The sequence below is a fragment of the Hyperolius riggenbachi genome, chromosome 5 (genome assembly GCF_040937935.1).
Source record: "Hyperolius riggenbachi isolate aHypRig1 chromosome 5, aHypRig1.pri, whole genome shotgun sequence".
Taxonomy (NCBI): Eukaryota; Metazoa; Chordata; class Amphibia; order Anura; family Hyperoliidae; genus Hyperolius; species Hyperolius riggenbachi.
This window is the reverse complement of record NC_090650.1, coordinates 66132060-66154179: the sequence shown is the minus strand read 5'-3', so window position 1 is coordinate 66154179 and position 22120 is coordinate 66132060. Positions and strand designations below refer to the sequence as shown.

Genomic DNA, 22120 nt, shown 5'->3' with positions numbered 1-22120 from the left:
AGTTTTCCCAGCAAGCTCATGGTGAAGCAGAACTCCTAGGAGTGAGTAAGGGGCTGAAAGAGACCAGAAAGCCCCCTTACTAAAATGCTATGCAAAACAGAAGTTTGCCTTTCTTAATCACTTAATGTGGATCACTTAATGACATTCCATTGTCTTAAAACGTCATGTTTGAGCCTGTTAACGGCAACATGACATTTTAATACGTTGCTTGTTTCTGCTGCCGCTCTGCACATGTGCCCGCCGCTCCTGCCGCCGTTTCCGTTGGGATTCCATGTTCAGCGATTGGGGAAGAGGACCAAGCGGTCCTCTACCCAATCACAATGCCTGGAATAAAAGGACGGGACCGCGATCAGTGGCCACATCCATTCATAAAACAGGAAACAGTCACAGTGTAGTTAAATATATATATATAAAAAAGTGAACACTTCCTATAATGGGAGAGTGTTCACTAGCGCCATCTTGTGGTCAAAAAGTAAAATTACACATACAGGCACATACATACATACACAATATTAATAGAATTAATACATTACCCTTTCAAAACCGCCCCCCCCCCCCCAATAAAAAAAAAAAGAAAAACTTGTAAAAAAAAAAATCAGTTTAAAAAAACAAAAACATGGGACTCAGCTTTTTTTTAAATCTATATTCTATGAGGGAAAATTACTTTTACTTTACTACATAGGGGCTTATTCTTATGGACCGGACAAAAAAACCAAAACAAAACAGAAAAATAACACCTATATTTCAGAATAATATATTGTCGCCATACATTGTGATAGGGACATAATTTAAATGGTTTAATAATCGGGACAGCTGGGCAAATAAAATTTGTTGGTTTTATCCACAGGAGAACGTTTAATTTTAAAACTATAATGGCCGGAACCTTAGCAATAAATAATTTTTTCCATTATGTTCTTATTTTTCCTGTTAAAACGCATTTAGAATAAAAAAATTCTTAGCAAAATGTACTACCCACAAAAAGCCTAATTGGTGGAGAAAAAAACGAGGTATAGATCATTTTCTTGTGATAAGTAGTAAAAAAGTTATTAGGGAATAAAAGGGAGGAGCACCGATAGGTAAAAATTGCTCTGGTCCGTTAGGGTAAAAACCCTTAGGGGGTGAACTGGTTAAAACTGGTTATTCTGTTTTAAGAAGGCAAACTTCTGTTTAAAAGTGACCCTGAAGCAAAAAAACAAAAACAAAAAAAAACTTATATTGATATAATGAACTATATGTGTAGTACAGATAAATAATAGAGCATTAGTAGCAAATAAATGAGTCTCATATTTTTATTTTCAGTTATGAAGCTGTCTTTCTATAGCATTGCATCATTCTGTAATATTTGCAGTTTACAAACTACACTCTGTATTTTAAATGACGAAACAGAGCAGAGCTAATGACCCTTTGAACTTCCTGGCAGAAAAACCTTAAACAAACAAGAAACAGTTAGAGACAGGTTGAGATAAGTGCTTCAGAAAATAGCATTGCTCTCTAACTAAATTAGTTGGAGAGCTCAGAGAAGCTCTTTTGCATAGATAACAACTGAAGTTGCTTAAAGGGAACCTAAACTGAGAAGGATATGGATGTTTCCTTTTAAACAATACCAGTTGCTTGGCAGACCTGCTGATCTCTCCGGGTACTCTAGTGGCTGAATCACACACCTGAAACAGGCATGCCGCTAATCCAGTCTGATTTCAGTCAGTGCACCTGATCTGCATGCTTGTTCAGGGGCTGTGGCTAAAAGTATTAGAGACAGAGAGAATCAGCAGGAGAGGCAGGCAACTGGTATTATTTTAAGAGGAAAAATCTACATCCGACTCAGTTTAGGTTTCCTTTAGCTCTTCCTGTACTGGAAACAATATGAGACTCCTATCTGTGCTACGAATATTCTATTTCTTAGCTGTACTACACATACAAATCATTATCTCATAAGTTTATTTTCACTGCAGATTCCCTTTAAAACACTATACAGATGATTTGATAAATATGGTTTTACTTTCTTAGAGACAGCCCAACACCAACTTATATAACTGGAAACATATCAGTTCTGGATCTGGACAGACTGACTCCACAAACAACAACAAACAACATAAAGAGAAGTGGTGTAGTGCAGCTGAGCTACAGGCAATGTACTAAACTGCTGGCATCCATCAGGGTTTAACCAGTGTGACATGGAGTGCATGGAAATCACTGGGAGGGAGAGAAGGGACCTGGTTCTCTTTGTGATATATCTGGGACAATTGCAGCTGTCTGAAACAATCGCGGAAGATCAGAAACATGCAAAGCCTGGAAGGATTTTGTTCCTCCATCTTTTACAAAATCTTAGTATTAACTTGGTATGTAAACGTCACAAAACAACAGCAAGGGAAACGTCTGTGAAAAAATGAGTCATATCTAGGACAACGGAGTGTAAATGTCACCGAATATCGAGGAAGCACCAGTTTTACTGAGAAAGATGTGAAAAGACATTACATATACCGGAGTTTATTTATCAAGATGAGTGCAAAAGAAAACTACAGCAAAAGTGGAGCAGGTGCCAAGAGCAGCTAATCAAAATCCTTGTTCTATTAACCCTTTTAAATCCAATCCAATTTATCTCTCACATTTCTACAGTGCTTTGCAGCAGGGATCCAGCTTTTGCACTGAAGCTCCTCCCCCTCATGCGTGCACCCGCTCCTCACTGACGAAAGGCTGATATCCTCTCACTCCCCTGATCATGTGACTTTTCTCAGACCTATGGTACTGAGGTTTCTTTGCAGCAGACCACACTGATCAGTTTGTAGCATACTTAAACGATAAACTGTCTTAAAGAGACACTGTCTGTCCCTAAAGGATGGCCATATATCTTTAGATTTTGCGGGTGATCGACCATCCAATCTGATAATTATTATCGATTCAGATGAAAATAGGTGTCACCAAAAGCATGCCCAAACGACGATGCGTTTTAATCGGACATGCTGGAAAATCTCGGGCCGACATGCTCGATCAGGTGCGTGGCGGTAACAGCAGTAATGGAAACCCCCGCGTCCCCCCAAATGTTTTATGTGCCCCCCAGTGCCCCTGCATAAATACTTTACCTGTCCGGTGTCCGCTGTGTCTGCACTCCTCTCGCACTCTGTCTGTCTGCACGCACATTGCACGTATGCAGTGACACCCCATGACATACATTAAATGGAGGTAAATGTGAGTAACATGAGTAATGTAAGAATATTGCAATATTGATCAGGACCCCATTTTAAGACATGTTAAGCACAATTAAGTATTAAGTATAAGTAAAATAACACTTTAAAGCAGATCCGAGAAAAAAAACTAGCTATAACAAGTAACTTGTCTATATATCTTATCTAAAGTTTAGATATTTTACACAGCATATCTAGCTGCAAACAGCTTCAAAAGTTTATGAATATTTATTCCTGTGATACAATGAAGGCAGCCATGTTCTGTTTGTCACATTGTCACAGGCTGAGGGCTGGAGATGCTATCAGCTTGCCTGTGTGTAAATTCAGTCCCCTCTCCTCCTCCCTCCTCCCCTCTGCCTCTGAAATCAATGGCTAGTAACCTCCTCCTCCTCCTGCCCAGACTGAGCTCCCATAAGCCCTTGCTTCTGTGTCAAGGCACAAAAGGAGCTGTAGTCGAGGCTTGTTTAGTTCAGTGGCATAGCAATAGGGGGTGCAGAGGTAGCGACTGCATCGGGGTCCTTGGGCTAGAGGGGCCCCATGGGGCCCACCCTCAACCACAGTATTAGCCCTTTATTGGTCCTGTGCTGATAATATTCATTTCTATATATGTTTTGAATCATAATGATTATTAACATACTGCCCCCCCCCCTTCTTGCTCCTCTTGCACTGTGGTTTTCCTTGTGGTTTTGGTGCACCGTATCAATTGATATGTATAGACTGCTTGGGGGGCCCCAATGCAAAACTTGCACCGGGGTACCCACAGCTTCTTACCTACACCACTGGTTTAGTTTATAGGGAATTAGATTATGCAATGACTAAAAGTTTATCTCGGATCCACTTTAAGGTTGAACCACTAAACAAACATAGCCTGTAAAGACAGTAAGGTGTTACCTGGTGACCTTGTCTGTACAGGACATAGTGATGAGCTGCTCTCCCGATAATACTCCATCCCACGTCTGTACGGGCGGCCGCGTCCTCACTGGGATCGTCCCTTCCCCGGACTCTATCTTCGTACGGAGGTGACCCCGGAACTTCCTCACTATGTGCTTACACCTGTTCACTATGAAAAATGTACTGCGTTATTCACGTGTTCCACAGCTATGAGACTATCACAATGTGAAATTTCTACGAGGCTCCCCCAGTGCTACAATACGTATACATAACAATCACATGACATACTGAGCCAAAATGCCAAGGATCATTAAGGTGTGATGCAAGAGAGATGGAACAGCACCTCGGCAATCCTCTGTGGGTGTTCGGGAACCAACCCCTTGTACCAACAGGGTGAAGATCCGTCTTGTTTGGAGATAATGGTCCGCACCACATCCAAGTATAAATCTGCTTTATTGAAGATCCATAAAATGCTGTGTTGCAGCGCCCACTGTTTCAGCTTACATGCCCTTTTACAAGCCGCTCAGCTGAGGCATGTAACCCGAAACAGCGGGCGCTGCTACACAGCATTTTATGGATCTTCAATAAAGCTGATTTATACTTGGATGTGGTGCTGACCATTATCTCCAAACACGCAGGATCATTAAGGTGATCATAAAAACTGTAGCACTATTAAAGATCCAATGCAGTGACTGCTGGAGAGTGTTAAGGTATGTGATGATTCAATCTATGCTCTTATGCAGAATTATAAACACTAAGTAGGATAGTGACATTTTACAACAGTATCTCGACAGCATGGCCATATAGGCAGACAGATGGCAAATTAAATTTAATGTAAATAAATGGATGATCATGTACCTTGCCATGTGCCGATGGTAGAGCAACATATAAGATACATTACATACAGCTATGAAAATCAGACTTGGAGAAGGACTTGGGAATACTGGTTGATAACAAGTTAAACAACCGTTTTTAATGCCAAGCAGCAGCAGCTAAAGCAAATTAAATTCTGGGATTAAAAAAATGGAAAATAAAATTGCGAGAGTCTAGTACACGACCACCTCTGTATAAATCACTTGTGAGGCCACATCTGGAGTATGGGATACAGTTTTGGGCACCAGATTATAGGAAAGACATTGACATAATCCAGACTGAAAACGTACCTATTCAGCTTGGTATTTGAAGAAATATAATTTTTGTTGTGTTAATACTTCATCCTACTACCAATTACTGAATATGAGAGAGCCTAAGCGTTTTTAGTCCTATGGAAGAAAAGCGCTATAGAAATGTTATTGTTATACTAGAACAGGTACAAAAACTAGCAACTAAATTGATTGGAGGGAGGGAAGGTCTCACCAGGTAAGATTGGACAAGCTGGGCTAAGTCAGTCACCTGATTAACATGTATAAATATGAGTAATAGTAATAATGTAATTAAGTATAAACATAATTAATAGTTCAATCGGTCCCAACTTTAAAAAGGTTTTATTTTTTTGCATTCACCCAAATCAACTGTAATATATAGCTTGTAGGACAAAAATACCCTTTTTTTAATTGATGTATTCTTCTGGTCAAAGTTGATTGATGAAAGTATTTTTATTTATGGGTATGGATTTATGTAAATGCATACCCTAACCCCCCACCTTCTTGACCAAAATCTCCTTCCTGGTACCTAACCTTAACCCTTCATCATTATTGTGTCTTTATATAGAGATGACCTCTTCTGCAGTGCTTTACAGAATACAGAATCATGTCACTAACAGGAGGAGTAGCTCACAATCTAACCTCTAAGTAATCATATGTTTTTAGGGCCAGTTTTCAAGGGAAACAAAATGTGACGGGAAAGTCTCATGGCTGCAAGAAGTCCACACAAGCACAGGGAGAACACACAAACTCATAAACAAATAGTGTCCCAGCTGAGATTTGAACTTGGGACCATGACTTTGCAAGGCGACAATGCTATCTGCTACACCCCCACCACTGCTGCTTGGCACCCGGTAATTGTCACCTACTGCTTTTTGGCATCCAGTACTTGTCACCCACTAGTATTTGGCACCCACTACTTGTCCACCTATTATCCACTACTTGTCATCTGTCACCAACTGTGTCTGCCTGCTACTAAAATATACCTATTACTATGTGCCTGTTGGTGTTGGTGCAGTGATGGATAATCCTCTAGAGCACAGTGAAAGTAAGCCTATTAATCCTTTCATAACCTCCCCAATTATAGGGACTCCGAGCACCTCTCATGGGCATGCCTTAGGCAGACGACTTCCAACAAAGTTGTGCTATAAACCCTCTGGAGGAGCCTCTTGCAATGGCCATGCATGTCACTTCATCTTCCTGCTTTATTCAGTGATGCACTTCTCTAACAGAGCAGACAGGGGTGACCAGGAAGTTATAACATAGCCAAGATGGCAGCCATGATTTTTAAATTGAAATCGAACAAAAACAATTTGGTGTAGAGCGGTTCAGGCATCAAATGAAAGAGGAGAGCACAAGCTATAGAAAGGTATGCATCTTTAAAGGGACACCGAGCTCAAAATAAAAATGAAATTGCTACTCACCTTGGGCTTTCTGCAGCCCAGTGTACGTCTGGAGGTCCCGCGACGGCATCCTGGCTCTTCTCCTACGCCCCGCTCAGAAATGGCTGCCCGGCGGCTCCCGGCGACACTGGGGCCGAGTGTTGGGCTCCCTCATCCTCATTCATCATGGCTGTCGTCATCACGGTGGCCGGCGTGACCTTACGGCGCATGCGGCTGGCCGCCGTGATGACGACAGCCATGACAAATGAGGGAGAAGGAGCCCGACACTCGGTCCCAGTGTCACCGGGAGCCACCGGGCAGCCATTTCTGAGCGGGGCCTAGGAGAAGAGCCAGGATGCCGTCGCGGGACCTCCAGACCTACACTGGGCTGCAGAAAGCCCAAGGTGAGTAGCAATTTCATTTTTATTTTGAGCTCGGAGTCCCTTTAAGTAGTTTGCAGTACTGGTCAGTGTCTTAAAGGCATGCCCATGAGAGGTGCTCGGAGTCACTTTAAAAAAACAACAACAAAAAAACAGGAGTTTGTTCCTACAAAGTTTATGCTGTGGCTTTTCTGCTGGAAAAAGAGGAGGGAATTTGAATGTAGTTTTACTGTAAAGGATGGCTTGCTGGTTGAATTAGTAAAATATGTTCTGTACAGTGTACACACGGCACAAAAAACGGAGCTAACAGGCATGAAGGGGGGCAGTTTTGCCAAATGCAAAAATGTAATGGCATATATGAGGGCACAATCCATAGCAGGAGGGGTTAACTTACCTATATTGCCCCTTCTAGCCAATGTGCTGCATGACGCTCTCCATCTTTCCGACCCTTCTTTAGAGCCTGTAAGTTCGGCTGTGAAGGCAGAAGTGTCGGAAAGGAGGAGAGCAGCGCACAATGCAGCGGGGAGAGGCAGTGATATAGGTAAGTTCACCCCTTCACCCCATACACACTAAGACATTTTTGCATTTTGCTCATTCTAGCCTAAAGCAACCCCGCACCTGAATGATGGCATTTGCACAAATCTTCCATGATTATCAAGGCTAAATGCAATTTCTGTTTTTATTGAGCCTCACTGTTATTCTCTTACTCACTTATTCACAGTTAAAATGTTGAGGCAGATATTATGAACTTACTAAAAACATAGCTGTGGGGAAGAGCTGTTTTGCTGTTCCCTGAGCTTAATCGAGCTTGCCCGCTTTATTACTTAAGTCAGCAAAACAGATGTTCAACAATATGCAATATTCTGCAATCAGTGTAAAAAGATGAGGGGGAGAAAATATAATGCAAAAGCGAAATGATTTTCCAGGGTATATCTCAGAAAACCACTTTTAATATAGTGCAGTAAGTTAAATTACGTTAAAGTGTTAATTAAAAAGCAAGATAACATAACAACTACGCAAATCATCCTGTAATTTACTGTTTAAAATATTCCGTTTTTGGGGGGCGTGGCCGGCCGGCGATGTGAGAGCACACAACTCACGCAGCTCCCGTCTTGATCCTGCTTTAACTGATCCTGAAAGGTAACCTGGACCCCCAAAAGCCCTCCAGTTGCAGCGAATTGGCTGGGGGAAACTATCCTGCACCTAGGGAACCAGACCCCGGAAGATTTATGCCAGTTTTGACAAGGGGAAAGTCCAGAGAAGAACAGGACTCTGAAAACATGCAGAAACGGCAAGATGGCGCCGATCCTCAGACTGCACGCAGCCAGAAGTCAGAGGCAAAGTCCAGTGAAGTGGCGGCCAGGCTGGAAAAGTTCGCTCGAAGGGAGAAAGCTAAAGAAGGGAGCGTGCAGAAACAGTCTCCTGACAGGGGTGACACGGAGGAAGGCCCTGCGGAGAGTATCGAGGCAGGCACGGAGGGAGAGTGGGAAACTGACATGGCGTCAGCGGTACCTGCCGTGCCTGCGATACAAACAGCGGAAACTACCCTGGGGGAACAAGGTAAGCCAGAGGAACCTACCCTAAGCGAAATACTCTCCGCTGTAAAATCCTGTAGTGAGGCCATAACATCACTTGTACAGCAGACTGGCAGTATAAAAGAGGAACTGGGCCTCCTTCGCCAAGATCTCTCTAATATCAGAGATAGAACCAAAGCCCTAGAAACACGTGTAAGCAACATTGAAGATAAAATGGAGCCTGCCCTTAGAGATCTAACACGCGTGATACGCCACGCTACAGCAAACACAGACAAGAACGATGATATTGAAAACAGGCTCCGCCGCAACAATGTGCGCATTATAGGCTTACCCGAAAAATCCGAGAAGTCTGATCCCACAAGCTTTATTGAAAACTGGCTGATTGAAACATTTGGCCGCGATTCCTTCTCTCATGTATTCGCTATTGAGCGGGCGCACAGGGTCCCCGCACGTTTCCCACCACCTGGTGCCCCACCCAGGCCATTTCTTGCTAAAGTTCTACACTATAGAGATCGGGAGACGATCTTGAGACTGGCTCGACAAAAGGAAAGTATAATGTTTGGGACACAAAAGATATCATTCTACCCTGATTTTTCGGCTGATGTTCAGAAGCTGAGAGCGAAATTCTATGACGTGAAAAAACGCTTGCAGAAACTTCAATTACAGTACGCGATGATTTATCCAGCTAAACTCAAAGTGATTGCACAAAATGAAGCCCACTTCTTTCTGTCCCCTCGTGAAGCGAGTGAATGGCTGGATCAAAACGAACAACACCTGAAACGCAAACCTTCTGAGGAGCCTGAATAACAACGTTTGCTTTTATCACAGGGACTATAGCCGTTATAAGCACTGCTTACCCTTCCACCTATGTGACAAACACATACTTCCTACAGAAGGATGCCAATCTGTAATCTTCTGAATCTCCCCTTTCCTTATTCCCGCTTTTTTCCCCTCTTCCTGGGGAGTTCTCCGGTTGTGTTAACGGTTTCTAGGGGATATTGTAAGCAGGGTAGTTTGAACCCACTTAACAATGGGTAATAAGGGGTCCACATACACTGTATGACTAATATTTTCTCTGAATGTATATTGCTAAGCTATGGCCTTGAGACCCAGGAGCTGTGTCGCTAAACTGAACATAATCTACTTTTGGATAAATAGCTATCTTAACACAGTGCTGTATATATCCCAAGGTTTGCTTCTATGTTTAGCTACTCCAAGGGCTATATGGGCACGTTTAGTACGACTCTGAATGTTTATAAATTTGCACATATTATTGGAATATATGCTTTACCTCCTAGGTTTTGGAGGTCACTCTTTGTAATAGAATGTTTTTCTTCTCTTCTTAAGTTTAAAGTTAATACTCAGACAGCAGTAGGGCTAATGAATATACAAATTGTGAAGACCGGATTTACTATTGATTTCCCTTCATACTTTGATTATGGATGATACCAAAGTTGTGAGCTGGAACGTGAGAGGGCTTGCTGATCCAGTAAAACGACAATCTGTAATCTCCTCATTATTGAAACAGGGCCCAGCTATATATTGTATACAAGAAACACACTTGACACCCCAAACAACCCATTTACTTACTAAAAGATGGGCGTCATATACCTACCATTCGACCCACACCTCCTATTCCAGAGGTGTGTCCGTTCTGATTCATTCCAAAATTCAATATAAACCCATTAAGACTCATATTGATTCAGATGGAAAATTTATAATTATACATGGCCTCTTTAACTCCTTTGAATTTATTCTGGTAACAATATATATACCTCCACCTTTCTCACCTTCCAGCCTCCAGCCAATAATAGACATCTTAAGTGACAAAATGCACATCCCGATGATACTAATAGGGGACTATAATATGTTTTTAGATCAAAAAATGGATAGGCTTAGAACACGGGCTCACCCAAGTCAATTGTCACCTCTAGCAAGGCTAATGAACGAAATGGGCCTAATGGAAATATGGCGCAGCTTGCATCCTAAGGAGCAAGCCTACTCATGTTATAATAGAACGCATATGACGTTGTCCAGAATAGACCTGGCATTTGGTAATACACAAATGATGTCCAAAATATCGCAGGCTAAATACTTAGTACGATCACTATCGGATCACACACCATTACAGTTGATGATAGCTAACCCGAAAGGTAAAGTTAAATACCAATTGCCATGGAAATTGAATCCCCACTGGCTATCATTAATCACTTCGTATGACACAATCATAGATGAAATAGCAACCTTTTTTAGGTTTAATAATGACCCCAATACAATAATATGGGCCTGGGACGCATTTAAAGCCTTTCTTAGAGGAGTGTTTATAAGAGAAATAAACAAAATCCGCTCTAAAACACGAGAACAGGAGACAACGATAACCAACATAGTGGGGACTCGGGAGGTGGAGTTTATTGCAAACCCCACAGAAGCTAACAGGCTGGCTTGGACACAAGCACAAGACACACTTAATCAATATTTAATTAATAAAGCAAATCATAAACGCTTCTTCTTAAAACAAGCCTTCTTTGAACAAGGAGACCAAACCGGACATCTCCTATCTGTGATTACTAAGACACAAGCCCCACTAAGCTATATATCGGCTTTGGCAACCCCATCGGGTGAAGTAGTGACGGACACTCCTAATGTTCTTGGGGAGCTGCACCGATTCTACTCCACTTTATACTCCTCTAAAGTTACATATGCAAAAGCAGAACTGACTCACTATTTGGAATCCATTCCTCTACTGCAGCTAAGTGATGACGATAGAGCCATATTAGAAGCACCTATTATGCTAGACGAAATTGAAATGGCAGTAGCCTCGTTCCCAAACGGTAAAGCCCCGGGAGGTGATGGTCTTCCTATAGAAATTTACAAAAGATTCCCTGAATATCTCCTGCCCAAACTACTTCAGGTATTTAACGCCAGCTATGACAAAGAATATCTCCCCCCATCAATGTCAGAGGCAACTATCATACTAATACCAAAGCCCGGAAAAGATATACTTCTAGCGGAATCCTACAGACCCATTTCGCTTTTAACGTCAGATATTAAAATATTAGCAAAAGTCTTGGCAATGCGACTAGCAAAAGTGATCACTAGTATTATTAAACCGGATCAATCAGGTTTTATACCATCAAAATCAACTGCGATCAATATCCGACGGGCGTTTTTAAATATGCAATTACCAGCTGACAATATAGGTGATAGAGCGATCCTTTCGCTGGATATAGCCAAGGCTTTTGATAGCGTGGAATGGCAATATCTATATGCAGTTCTTGAAAAGATGCATTTTGGTCCTTGCTTCTTGAGATGGGTGCAAATCTTATACAAAACCCCCTTTGCACGCTTGAGAACTAATGATGCTATATCCTCCAGATTCCAGCTGGGAAGGGGTACCAGACAGGGCTGCCCCCTGTCACCATTGCTATTCGCAATAGCCATAGAACCACTAGCGGAATTAATAAGGAGTAATGAAAACATACGGGGGTTTAGATATGGTGACCTGGAGGAAAAAATTGCTTTATACGCAGATGACACCTTATTGTTCCTACAAGATACGAAAGACTCCCTGAGGAACACTATGGACACCCTGTCGACCTTTGGGAAGTATTCAGGCTTGACGGTCAATTGGGACAAATCCTGCGTTCTCCCAATTGACCGTCAGCAGGTGCCTCTGCCGGAGGGCTGTACAGAAATCCAACTTGTCACCTCATTTAAATACTTAGGTATTTACATCTCCCCAGACCTAAACCTATTTGAAACTCTTAATGTAACGCCACTTTTAAATAAAATACGTCAAAAGCTGAAAACATGGTCTAAAATGCCTCTCTCACCAGTGGCCAGAATAAATCTCCTAAAAATGGTGACAATGCCACAACTTTTATATATACTACACAATGCCCCTGTCTGGCTTCATCTTAAGCTATTCAAGACCATTGACAAAATTTTTAGAGATTTCATTTGGGGACAGGGTAGGGTAAAGATAAAATTACAATATCTACAATATCCAAAGGACGAAGGAGGACTAGCAGTCCCAAATGCATGGGTATATTATTTGGCCTCTCAAACTCAACATATAGTGGGCTGGGGGTCGGAAGACATGAAAGACTCCACAAGATGTTTAATAGATGCATTATTGGGACATGGCTCGGTTTACGCTGCTTTAGAGGCAGGGATACCAAGGAGTTTGGGTGTGCAGGCTCCTACACTGATGCTGATGCAGAAAATATGGGATAGAATTAGAATTATGCAGGGGGTAAATGGAATTACTGCTTATTCACCAATTGAAGGGAATTCCCGCCTACCGGAGCTTCAGGGACTCACATTTTTAAAATCATGGGCTAAAAAGGGACTGGTGCTCTTGACACAGGTTCTTGATAGATCCTCTCTCCGCGCTCCACAGGATATAGCATCCCAAATGGAAGTGAGCTGCTCCCCATTATTCAATTTTCAATATATGCAACTTAAACATGCGATACTAAAACAGCAGCAATCACAGTTGATGGATGTTAGTCCGGTGCCAATTTTTAACATGATTAGTCAGGCTAATAGTAGAAGTACCTTTATCTCTTCTTGCTATGCCTTAATTCTTAAACTATTTTTAGAAAAATTTCCCCTCAAAAGCTTTGAAGCCTGGGTAAAAGATCTTGAAGACCTAACAATAGAGCAATGGTCGGACATCCTACAAAATATACCTCTCATGTCAACGAATGCTTCTCAAAAAATGTCCCAATTAAACATCATACATAGAACCTTACTAACACCTGCCAGACTGCAGAAAATGCATTTCAAAGAAACTCCCACATGTACAAGATGTTGTAGAGACCATGGTGATTTACTGCACATGCTATGGCATTGCCCTAAACTACATAGATACTGGGGAGCCATATTAGATACGGTCGACATAGTTGTCGGCCAGAAGATTCCACGTACAATTCAAGTATGTATCCTGGGTCTAATGACAGATATAGCATTGGCCGAGCATGTGCAGACCTTAGTCCAACGCCTCTTATTCCAGGCAAGAAAACTCATACTAACACTGTGGATCAGTCCCACTATCCCTAAGGTGGAGATGTGGATATCTCAGGTTAACTCATATCTTAGATTAGAAAAATTGATATATTTGCATAGAGGGGCACCTCAAAAATTCGAAAAGATATGGGCACCCTGGTTAGATACCCCAGGTCTACCAGACTTAGATCTAGTTAGATCTCGACTGTTTACACAGCCTACTGATCCCTAATTGGGTGTTTCTATAATATTGAGATACTCTACCGATGCGTACTCCCCTCCTATATGTATAACTATTACTATAACTGCAATGGAATGATTGGATATAGGTGCTTTCACAACTCTAGCTCTATTCGGACCCTGAAGGGTCTATGTTTCTATCTGATGTTCACAGGATAGTAGTCATGAAAGTAAGTCTTAATGCCCTATACTGCTGTACTGAAACCTTTGAAAAGTTTTTGTTAAAAGGTTGACTGTCTATCTTTTTTTTATGTTTAATAAAGGCTGTTTTAAAAAAAAAAATATTCCGTTTTACTTCAGGGGGCAGCCAGCCATACTCAACAAAGACACATTTCTCATCCTTCCAACTAAAGTGATAAATGCTGTGTCTGTAAACTAGATCTTGCAGAATTATCCCTTTCCTGCTCTTAGAACTGGTTTGTGGCTTTCCTCTAGTCTGCCCAGAGGTTAAGACTGAGGGCAGCACCGCCAGAAACAGGCCCTTGGCCTTACTATGCAGTATTCCCCGTTTGGCTTCCGGCCAAGCAGGAAGTGACACTCACTTCCTGTGCAGCAATCGATGAGGTGTACAGAAGCGTATTTCTAAAATACGCTTCCGCGCATGCGCGACACAGATAATTAAAGCTGTAAAAGTTTTTTAAAAGTACGCGCGTTACCATAGACTCACATGACTTGCGGCCCGCCGCAGATCACCACAGAACGCCACTGGAGACGTGTGGTAACGTAGGTATTGAAGTGTGTTAGATAGAGCATTAGATACTGCAACGTGAGGAGTGTGAACTCCCCTATAGATTTACATTAGGCTGCGGTGGGGTGTGGTAAATTTACCACACTGCACCACCCCAGTGTGAAAGGGCCCAGATTTGTAACAAACCCTGAACTAGGAGCAGTTTGATGATCTTTTCGGTTTAGGCCGGTTTTATACCTGGCCATTGCATTGCAGTGCGATGCTCCGCTCCATCGCATTGCACCGCAAAGCAAAACACTTCATTTGTATGACCCTGCGGCAGAGTAAGTAGACAGGGCCATATGCATAGCACCGACTCCCCGCACACGCCCCTTGCTGGCACTTGCCTCCCCTCACCTTGTGGCATACTTCCTGCTGGACAAGAAGTACAACACCAGGATTCCCAGATTCCATCATATTTCCATCATATCGCCGGCACCAATATATTTGAAATCCCTGCATCGCCCATTAACTTACATGACTGCCTCCGCCGCTGCGTAACGTAGTGTTGACTTTGGGGTGGGTCGGCGGCCAATCAGAAACTTCCAGCACAACGGGACATGATGCAGTAAGTGTGCTAGGCCCCATAGCCTTGCACTGTCATTGCATTAACCTGCGGCAAAACAGGGTAACACAACGCACACTTGCAAGGCAAGTGAAAAAAGGGGCCTGAAGGGAACTGGAATTCATAACTGGTTCAGCTTAGCATATGATCTAAAATGGACTGTCTCAGTATTTACAATATAGAAGAGTGTAGCTATGTTTGTTGATATGCTTAGAATATATCTATAGCTTGCTTAGAGGAGATACTACTTACCAGAAAAATAGACCATTACTTTTAATTAAGGTTACATTAATTTAAAATTATTAATTAAGTCTGAAATTTCAGTACTGCAGCTGAGTCAAAATAAATTTTGACATATGTTAAGAAAAAATGGCAAAATCAATAGATTAGAGTAGACCAGTGATCTGCAAACTTGGCTCTCCAGCTGTTGAGGAACTACAAGTCCCTTAACAGCTGGAGAGACAAGTTTGCAGATCACTGGAGTAGACCAATTAGTACACTATATGCTACACAAAAGGTGGCCATACACTTATAGATTTGCAGCAGATTCGACCATCAGATAGATTTCTGTCAGATGCCCGTCAAGTCGAATTTGACAGTAATCTATCTGATGTGGCCACACACTAGGAACAGATTTCCAATAGATTTCAGAATTAAATCTATTGGAAATCTATTGGAAATGGATCTAAATGCATTACTGGACCATTAGATCCAATGCAACTCTATGGGCCATCGATCTGCTGCCAGCAGCAGATCGACCTAGATTTTCCATCCAGTCAGATAGATCAAATCGATTGAAATCATCCGCAAATCGATTGATCGGCTGATTTGATATAATCGATTTCCAATTGATCGATCTATGGCTGAAATTGACCAGTGTATGGGCCCCTTTAGTCTCAAGAAATGTTAACATAAATCTGCTGAACATTGAACTGCACGTGTTGTACTGTGTAATGCAATGTAATGCTTTGCGACGATCCATACCCCATTGGCCCTCCCCTGCCCACTTGCTAAGACTTTGCCAAACATGTTCAATCACACTTTCAACTGATTACATTTGGTAAGAAAGTTACTGATCAAACATGTTGGTGGCAACAGATGACTGGCAGATTTTATCAGCAATTGAATTACCCGAGAACATCCATATGTGTATTGCCAGCCTAGTCACCTCCCATACAAACACATCTTGAACTATTGACTTTGTTATCTGTTTGTTACACTCAGATGTGTTTTCTAATTACTTATCAGCGAATGTTACTACAGTACTACTGCAAAGAAGGACTCATTCAGAGTCCTGGGGCCATATGCAATTCGAGGTGATCAGAAACTCAAAACGTGCAAGCTTCTTCATCACCTCACATTGCTCAGGGCAGATTCAATTGCCAGCTTCACCTGAGTTTTGTCTGAGGAAAAAAAGAGCATAACTCAGCCGAATACTAGCTATGCTCCTCTGTCCCGTGCAATGGCGAGTGTTGTAGAGTGAGGCATTTGTACCATGTAGCTGTCCTTCAGCACCATGCCACTGTTGCCTCACTCTCTTGGGAGATTACGTGTGCACCCATCGCTGTTACCCATCTGCCATTGGAAGAACAATGGAAGCCGCCACTCACCTGACATCCACCATTGTCTCCCATCGCTCTGCGAGGCTTGTGGGTCCTGCTGCTGCTTGCCTTAGTTTGACAGGAAGCATCGAGTGTGTGTGATATTTTTCAATTACATTGGGGGAAAAGAACTCGCTGGATGATTATGTTGCCCAAGCAAGTTCTTTACTCACCCCAGGGAAGAGGCTACATAGAACTGTATTAGCTGACAGTCACAAATTGAACTAGGCAACTAACTTATCGCTGGCAAGTTTAGCCTCTTAGCCCCTACAGTGAAAAAAAGAAGAAAAAAAGAACTTAGTCTTGTTCTAAGTAGGACTGGGACTGTACACACATTTCCCTCCTTTAGATACCCTTTAACCGCAGTGGGCAGAAGAACGTAAGTAGAAATAAAATGTAACTAAAGCTACAGTTTATTCTATTCTAAAGCTCTGTTTATAAGTATGATCTACAAACAGGTTTAAAAAAAAATGAAAAATTTGATTGTATCTTTTAAGGTGTCCTTGGGATTCTCTTTGAATCAGGGCAAAGATAATGCAACACAAGAAAAGCAGAACCCATCTGCAAACCAAAACACTCAATGAGTCATGTGTTAGAAAAATTAGAAAAACATTTATTAACCACTTGCCGCCCACAGTGGTAACCCCCCATAAAGACCAGGCAATTATTTGCTGCACTGGGCTGTGCAGGCTTTTCAGCCTCCTACACAGCCTAGCTTAGGAGCCCAGCGATCGGACTCACCTCCTTTTTTTGTCCCTTAGGGGACATGCCGCTGGAGGGGTCCGATCGCTGCGGCCGGTTTTTTTTTTTTTCCCCAGCCTCCTATGAGGCTCTCTCTCCCTCCCTCCCTCAGAGGCCGGGGATTGCCGATCTCGTACAGCGATGTGGCCCCCGGCAGCGCTGTACGCTTGTAAACAAAGGGGCATGTGCTGCAGGGACACCCTTTGGACAGGGAGTAGGACAGGCCAGGGGGCCACCGGGCGGGCGTGTGCACGTGCGGTGGGCACGCGGGTGTGTGCGCACATGCGCGCTTACTGTGTGCGGAGTCAGCAGTCACAGGGGAGGGAGGGGAGGAGATGGGAGGGGAGGGGAGGGAGGGGACGTTCCAACACAGACCTATAGCCCGTTTTTAAATTGGCTTAGGTCTACTAGTGGTCTATATTTATCTAGGAATGTGCCTTTCAGGATTGGATCACCTGTTTATAATCTCCAAGTATATATTGCATCTCATATTGTGGAGAGACTGTATTTTACTGGCTGTGGATGTTTAGGTGCTGGACTGGCAATCAGACTGTTCTACCCCCTCTTTTTTCCTGCCTATAGAGATAATTGTAGTAAAGGTTTTTTTTAGAGATTTAATAAATGTTTTTCTAATTTTTCTAACACATGACTCATTGAGTGTTTTGGTTTGCAGGTGGGTTCTGCTTTACTTGTATAGTCTTTTTTATCCAATCCACTCTGGGCCATGATTAATATCTGATGTGAAATGTACTGAAACTCTGACATAATGGTGTGTTGGTTGAGACACATATGCTTTTTTCAAAGATAATGCAACACACAAGGCAGATAGTAACAAAAAATCTTACAATCAGATGTGATTTCATAGGGAGAATTAAGGCGAGCATCTCCACACGGTGATGTGCTGATATAGAGATGGAAAAGTATATTGTCCTTTAGTCGGAAGCCACCTTCTTTTAACCGGATGAACACAGACTTGTCCCAGTCGCTTCTCTGTTTGCTGTAGAAAAACACATTTATTCAGAAAAACTCCACGAAAAACATAATTCAAGGCCGTATGCAGAATAAGCAGGTAGTTTATTGTTACTTCTATAAAAGCCTGAATGTTTTTAGCATTATGTTATGGATGTACTGTATCTATGGCTTTCTATAAAGCAGGACAGGGCAAAATTTGTAGTTTAACCTCCTTAGCGGTAGCCACGAGCCTGACTTGGGGTAGCTGCCAGAAGTCTATGCAGAGCAATGCATGCAGTGTGCATTTGTAACTCACCTTCCTCGGGATCCAGACGCTGGCAGCCTTTCTTCTTCCGGTTCTCAGAGTCTCACAATGACTCTGGTGATATCACCGTCTGTCGTCATGACTACAAATGGTTATCTCACTATAGGGGATCTATACACTACCCCACTACCCCGTGGATGGAGGGAGAATTGCAGCATTAGATCCAGGGGAGGTGAGTAATGTGCAGGACTGCTACAGACCTATCTAGTGGTATGATTTTTTTACTGCTTTTTAGGGTCTAAAAGCTTGTGAAAAATCACCGCTTTTAGACCCTAAAATCCGGAAGTAATCATACTGTTATGGAGGTTAAAAAGGAACTCTAATTATCTATCAGCCAGTAAGATCTTGTGAGAATTGTAAAGAGGAGGTGCCACTATTATACAAAGCCGGAGGATGTAGGTCTTCCAAATGAAGTCACCGTTTTTAGCCCCCTAGTGGAGAGTGCGTGTCAGTTCACACTAAGCAGTTAACGATGCGCTGTATTACTGCATGTGCGCTAAGTGCTAGCATCTCGCATTATTCTAACACACTTTCTGCAGTGTGTTTCTAGATAACGTGCAGAAATGCGCAGCTATTCATGCCATGAAAATAAACTGTGTGTTTCAGCTTATATAATTTTTTTCCCTCAGTTTTTTTACAGGAGGTATTATTTTACACCTTATCAATAAAATACTGTTTAAGGGCTTATTTCCACCTGGAGCTGTGACCATTTCTGCTGGCAGTGGCCCCCATTCTACTGCATAGCTGCAGCCCAAATCACTAAGCTTTGCCATGCACGACTATAGTGATCCAGAAATCTGCAGTATGTTGTCCAGATTCGCACTGAAATGTGATCTGGACGGCAAGCCACTGAAAAGATAAGCAGTGTTTATGATGCAGCTAACAAACAAGTGGGGAAACACTGCAAATCTGTATGTACCACTACCATTCCAGTTTATGATCTGGCATTGTACTATTATCTGCATTGTGTTGTGTATCTTATTGCTATTACCTGTATTGTTGTATCTATGGTCCGTTACCTGTATTGTTCTGTCAACCCTGTTATCATTGTCTGTAAGCCTATTTATTGTACAGCGCTGCGTAATATGTTGGCGCTATATAAATCTAATAAATAAATAAATAAATAATAGTGGAAACAGGCCCCACACGCCAAGTAAGAAAATACTCTAAATAAGTTTGATACAGCAAAGTCCCCGTTATCAAGAACTCAGGCAAAAGGCAGTCTCAACTAGGGGATAACGGGGACTGTGCTTTGGGGGGTTTGCAGGGCCTAAAATACTTACAGAGCCTCTAGTGCCATCTTCCAACTCTCCTGTAGCTCCTAGCAGCTTTCCAGCATCCGTGCGCGGGTTCCTGCTTGTGTCATGTGGGTCTGATGACACACTGGGAGGCATACAAGGAGGACTCTGCAAAGCCGCTTCAACAGCACTGGAGGCTTGGTAAGTATTTTATGCTGCACGGGGGAGGGGGCAGGTTTGTGGTTTTTTAGGCAGTTGCTCAAGCATAAGCCGATCCCCACCAGTGTCGGATACTGGGGACACTGAAGCGAAAAAACATTATAATATGATTTGTATGTGTAGTACAGGTAAGAAATAAAACATTAGGAGCAGAGACATAAGTCTAATATTGTTTCCAGTACAGGAAGAGTTAAGAAACTCCAGTTGCATTAGTAGCAAAAGAAAATATTCTAAAATTATCTATGCAAAAGAGCCATTGAGCTCCACAACTTTCAAAGTCGCAGAGAGCTCTGTCTTCTGAAGCTTGTTATCTCAACTGTCAGTCATTGTATTTTCTTTTTCTCTCCAGGGGACAGGTCAATAGTTCACTTGCCTGCTCTGTAAAATCATTTAGAATGCTGAGTAGTGTGTAAACTACAAATATTAGAGAATGATGCAATGTTATAAAAAAAACGATATAGCTGAAAATAAAAATATGAGAATATTTTCTTTTGCTACAAATGCTCTAGTAATTATCTGTACTACACAACCAATTCATTATATCATAATTATTTTCCACTTCAGTGTCTCTTTAAGTACTTACTTATTTTTTAAGTGACATGAAAAATTATGTCCTAGGGGAAAAGATAATTGATTAGAGCTCATTGTGTGGACTTAGCTCGAGGGTTTAACGTCTGGACTGACTTTATGCATCTTCCTCTGTTCGTTCGCTGTATGGGAATCAGTGATGGTAGAACCACCCTGACATGTTTCTTATTTACTGCACCTACAATTATATTGACTACTTCTTGGCATAAAGCTATAAACAGGTCATATGGCCATCTTATACTATAGGCTTAAAGACAGGCCCGGATTTACCTCAGAGGAGCCTATAGGCACAGATGTCCTGGCACCTTAGACTTTGCCCTCTAGCAATCTACAAACCCCTGCTGAACCGCACCACACGTGCTGGCTGTCCCAGCTTTCACTTCTCCCTTACTTCCCTTGTCCATCTTAGGTAGCTACAGGGGCCCCTTAGTATTAGGTAGCCAGACATACCCTCAACATTAAGTAGCTATAGTTGCCCCCAAGTATTAGGTAGCTAGAGGTGCCCCTGGCTGAAGGGAGATCTTGTCAGTTGAATGCCGAGAGCAGGTTGAGTAATCTCTTATTTACTATCTCATCAGGACTCTGCATAGGGAAGGAGGAAGGGAGGGAGGAAGGCACTCAGGGAGGGGAGTGGGGCCGCCTTTCCATCATCAGGCACCTGTAGGCACGTGCCTACAGTGCCTTATGGTAAATCCGGCCCTGCTTAAAGAGACTCTGAAGTCTCGTTTTTTAACTGCTTTTTTCTTATAATCCTGTTCAGCATGATTGCCCCACTAGATTTGCCGCATCCCCGCAGCAGACGAATGATTTATAGCTGTGTAATAGACCAGCAAAGTTCTACGACTTTCCTGGACGCAGATTGTGCTGCCCTGGAGGGGCAGAGCTTTGAGCTGTAGCTGTGCCTCTCCGCAATCAATCTCCGCAGATCTCCGCCTCCTCCCCGCCCCTCTCAGTAAAGGAAGACTGAGAGTGGCAGGGGAGAGGCGGCGATCAGCGGGGATTGACTGCGGAGGAGGCAGAGCTACAGCCTAAAGCTCTGTCCTTCCAGGAAGCAAAGCCCTGCAAAGCCCAGGATGTTTGCAGGGCTGTTAGAAGGCAATAAATCATTCATCTGCCACGGGGATGTGGCAAATCTAGTGGGGCATTCATGTAGAACAGGATTATATGAAAAGCAGGTAAAAAACGAGACTTCAGAGTCTCTTTAATGCAAATAAATGATGTGAGTGTTTTAGTTTTTACTTTAGAGTGTATATTTAGAGAAGAGGGGATGGAGAAGGTCACAGGTTGATGTTGTGCTGAGGCACCCAATAGGTTCAAACCAACCCTGACCATGGTTTCAGATCCTTGCCTCTTAAGAGCAGATGATTTTTAATAAATCAAGGCCAAATCTCCAGGTTCCTTTACAG

General features: G+C 42.6%; 1 protein-coding gene across 4 annotated transcripts in view; it reads right to left on the bottom strand.

Annotated features, from left to right (window-relative positions):
• The window catches only part of ADARB2 (adenosine deaminase RNA specific B2 (inactive)), an 802765-nt gene that overhangs the window by 94861 nt on the left and 685784 nt on the right, over nt 1-22120 (bottom strand). For all 4 annotated transcript variants that reach the window (XM_068235806.1, XM_068235807.1, XM_068235808.1 and 1 more), the window contains 2 exons: nt 18239-18390; nt 4071-4239 (listed from right to left, as the gene is read on the bottom strand). In XM_068235806.1, coding sequence (XP_068091907.1) covers nt 4071-4239; nt 18239-18390 — 321 coding nt within the window. The remainder of the gene's footprint in view (nt 1-4070; nt 4240-18238; nt 18391-22120) is intronic.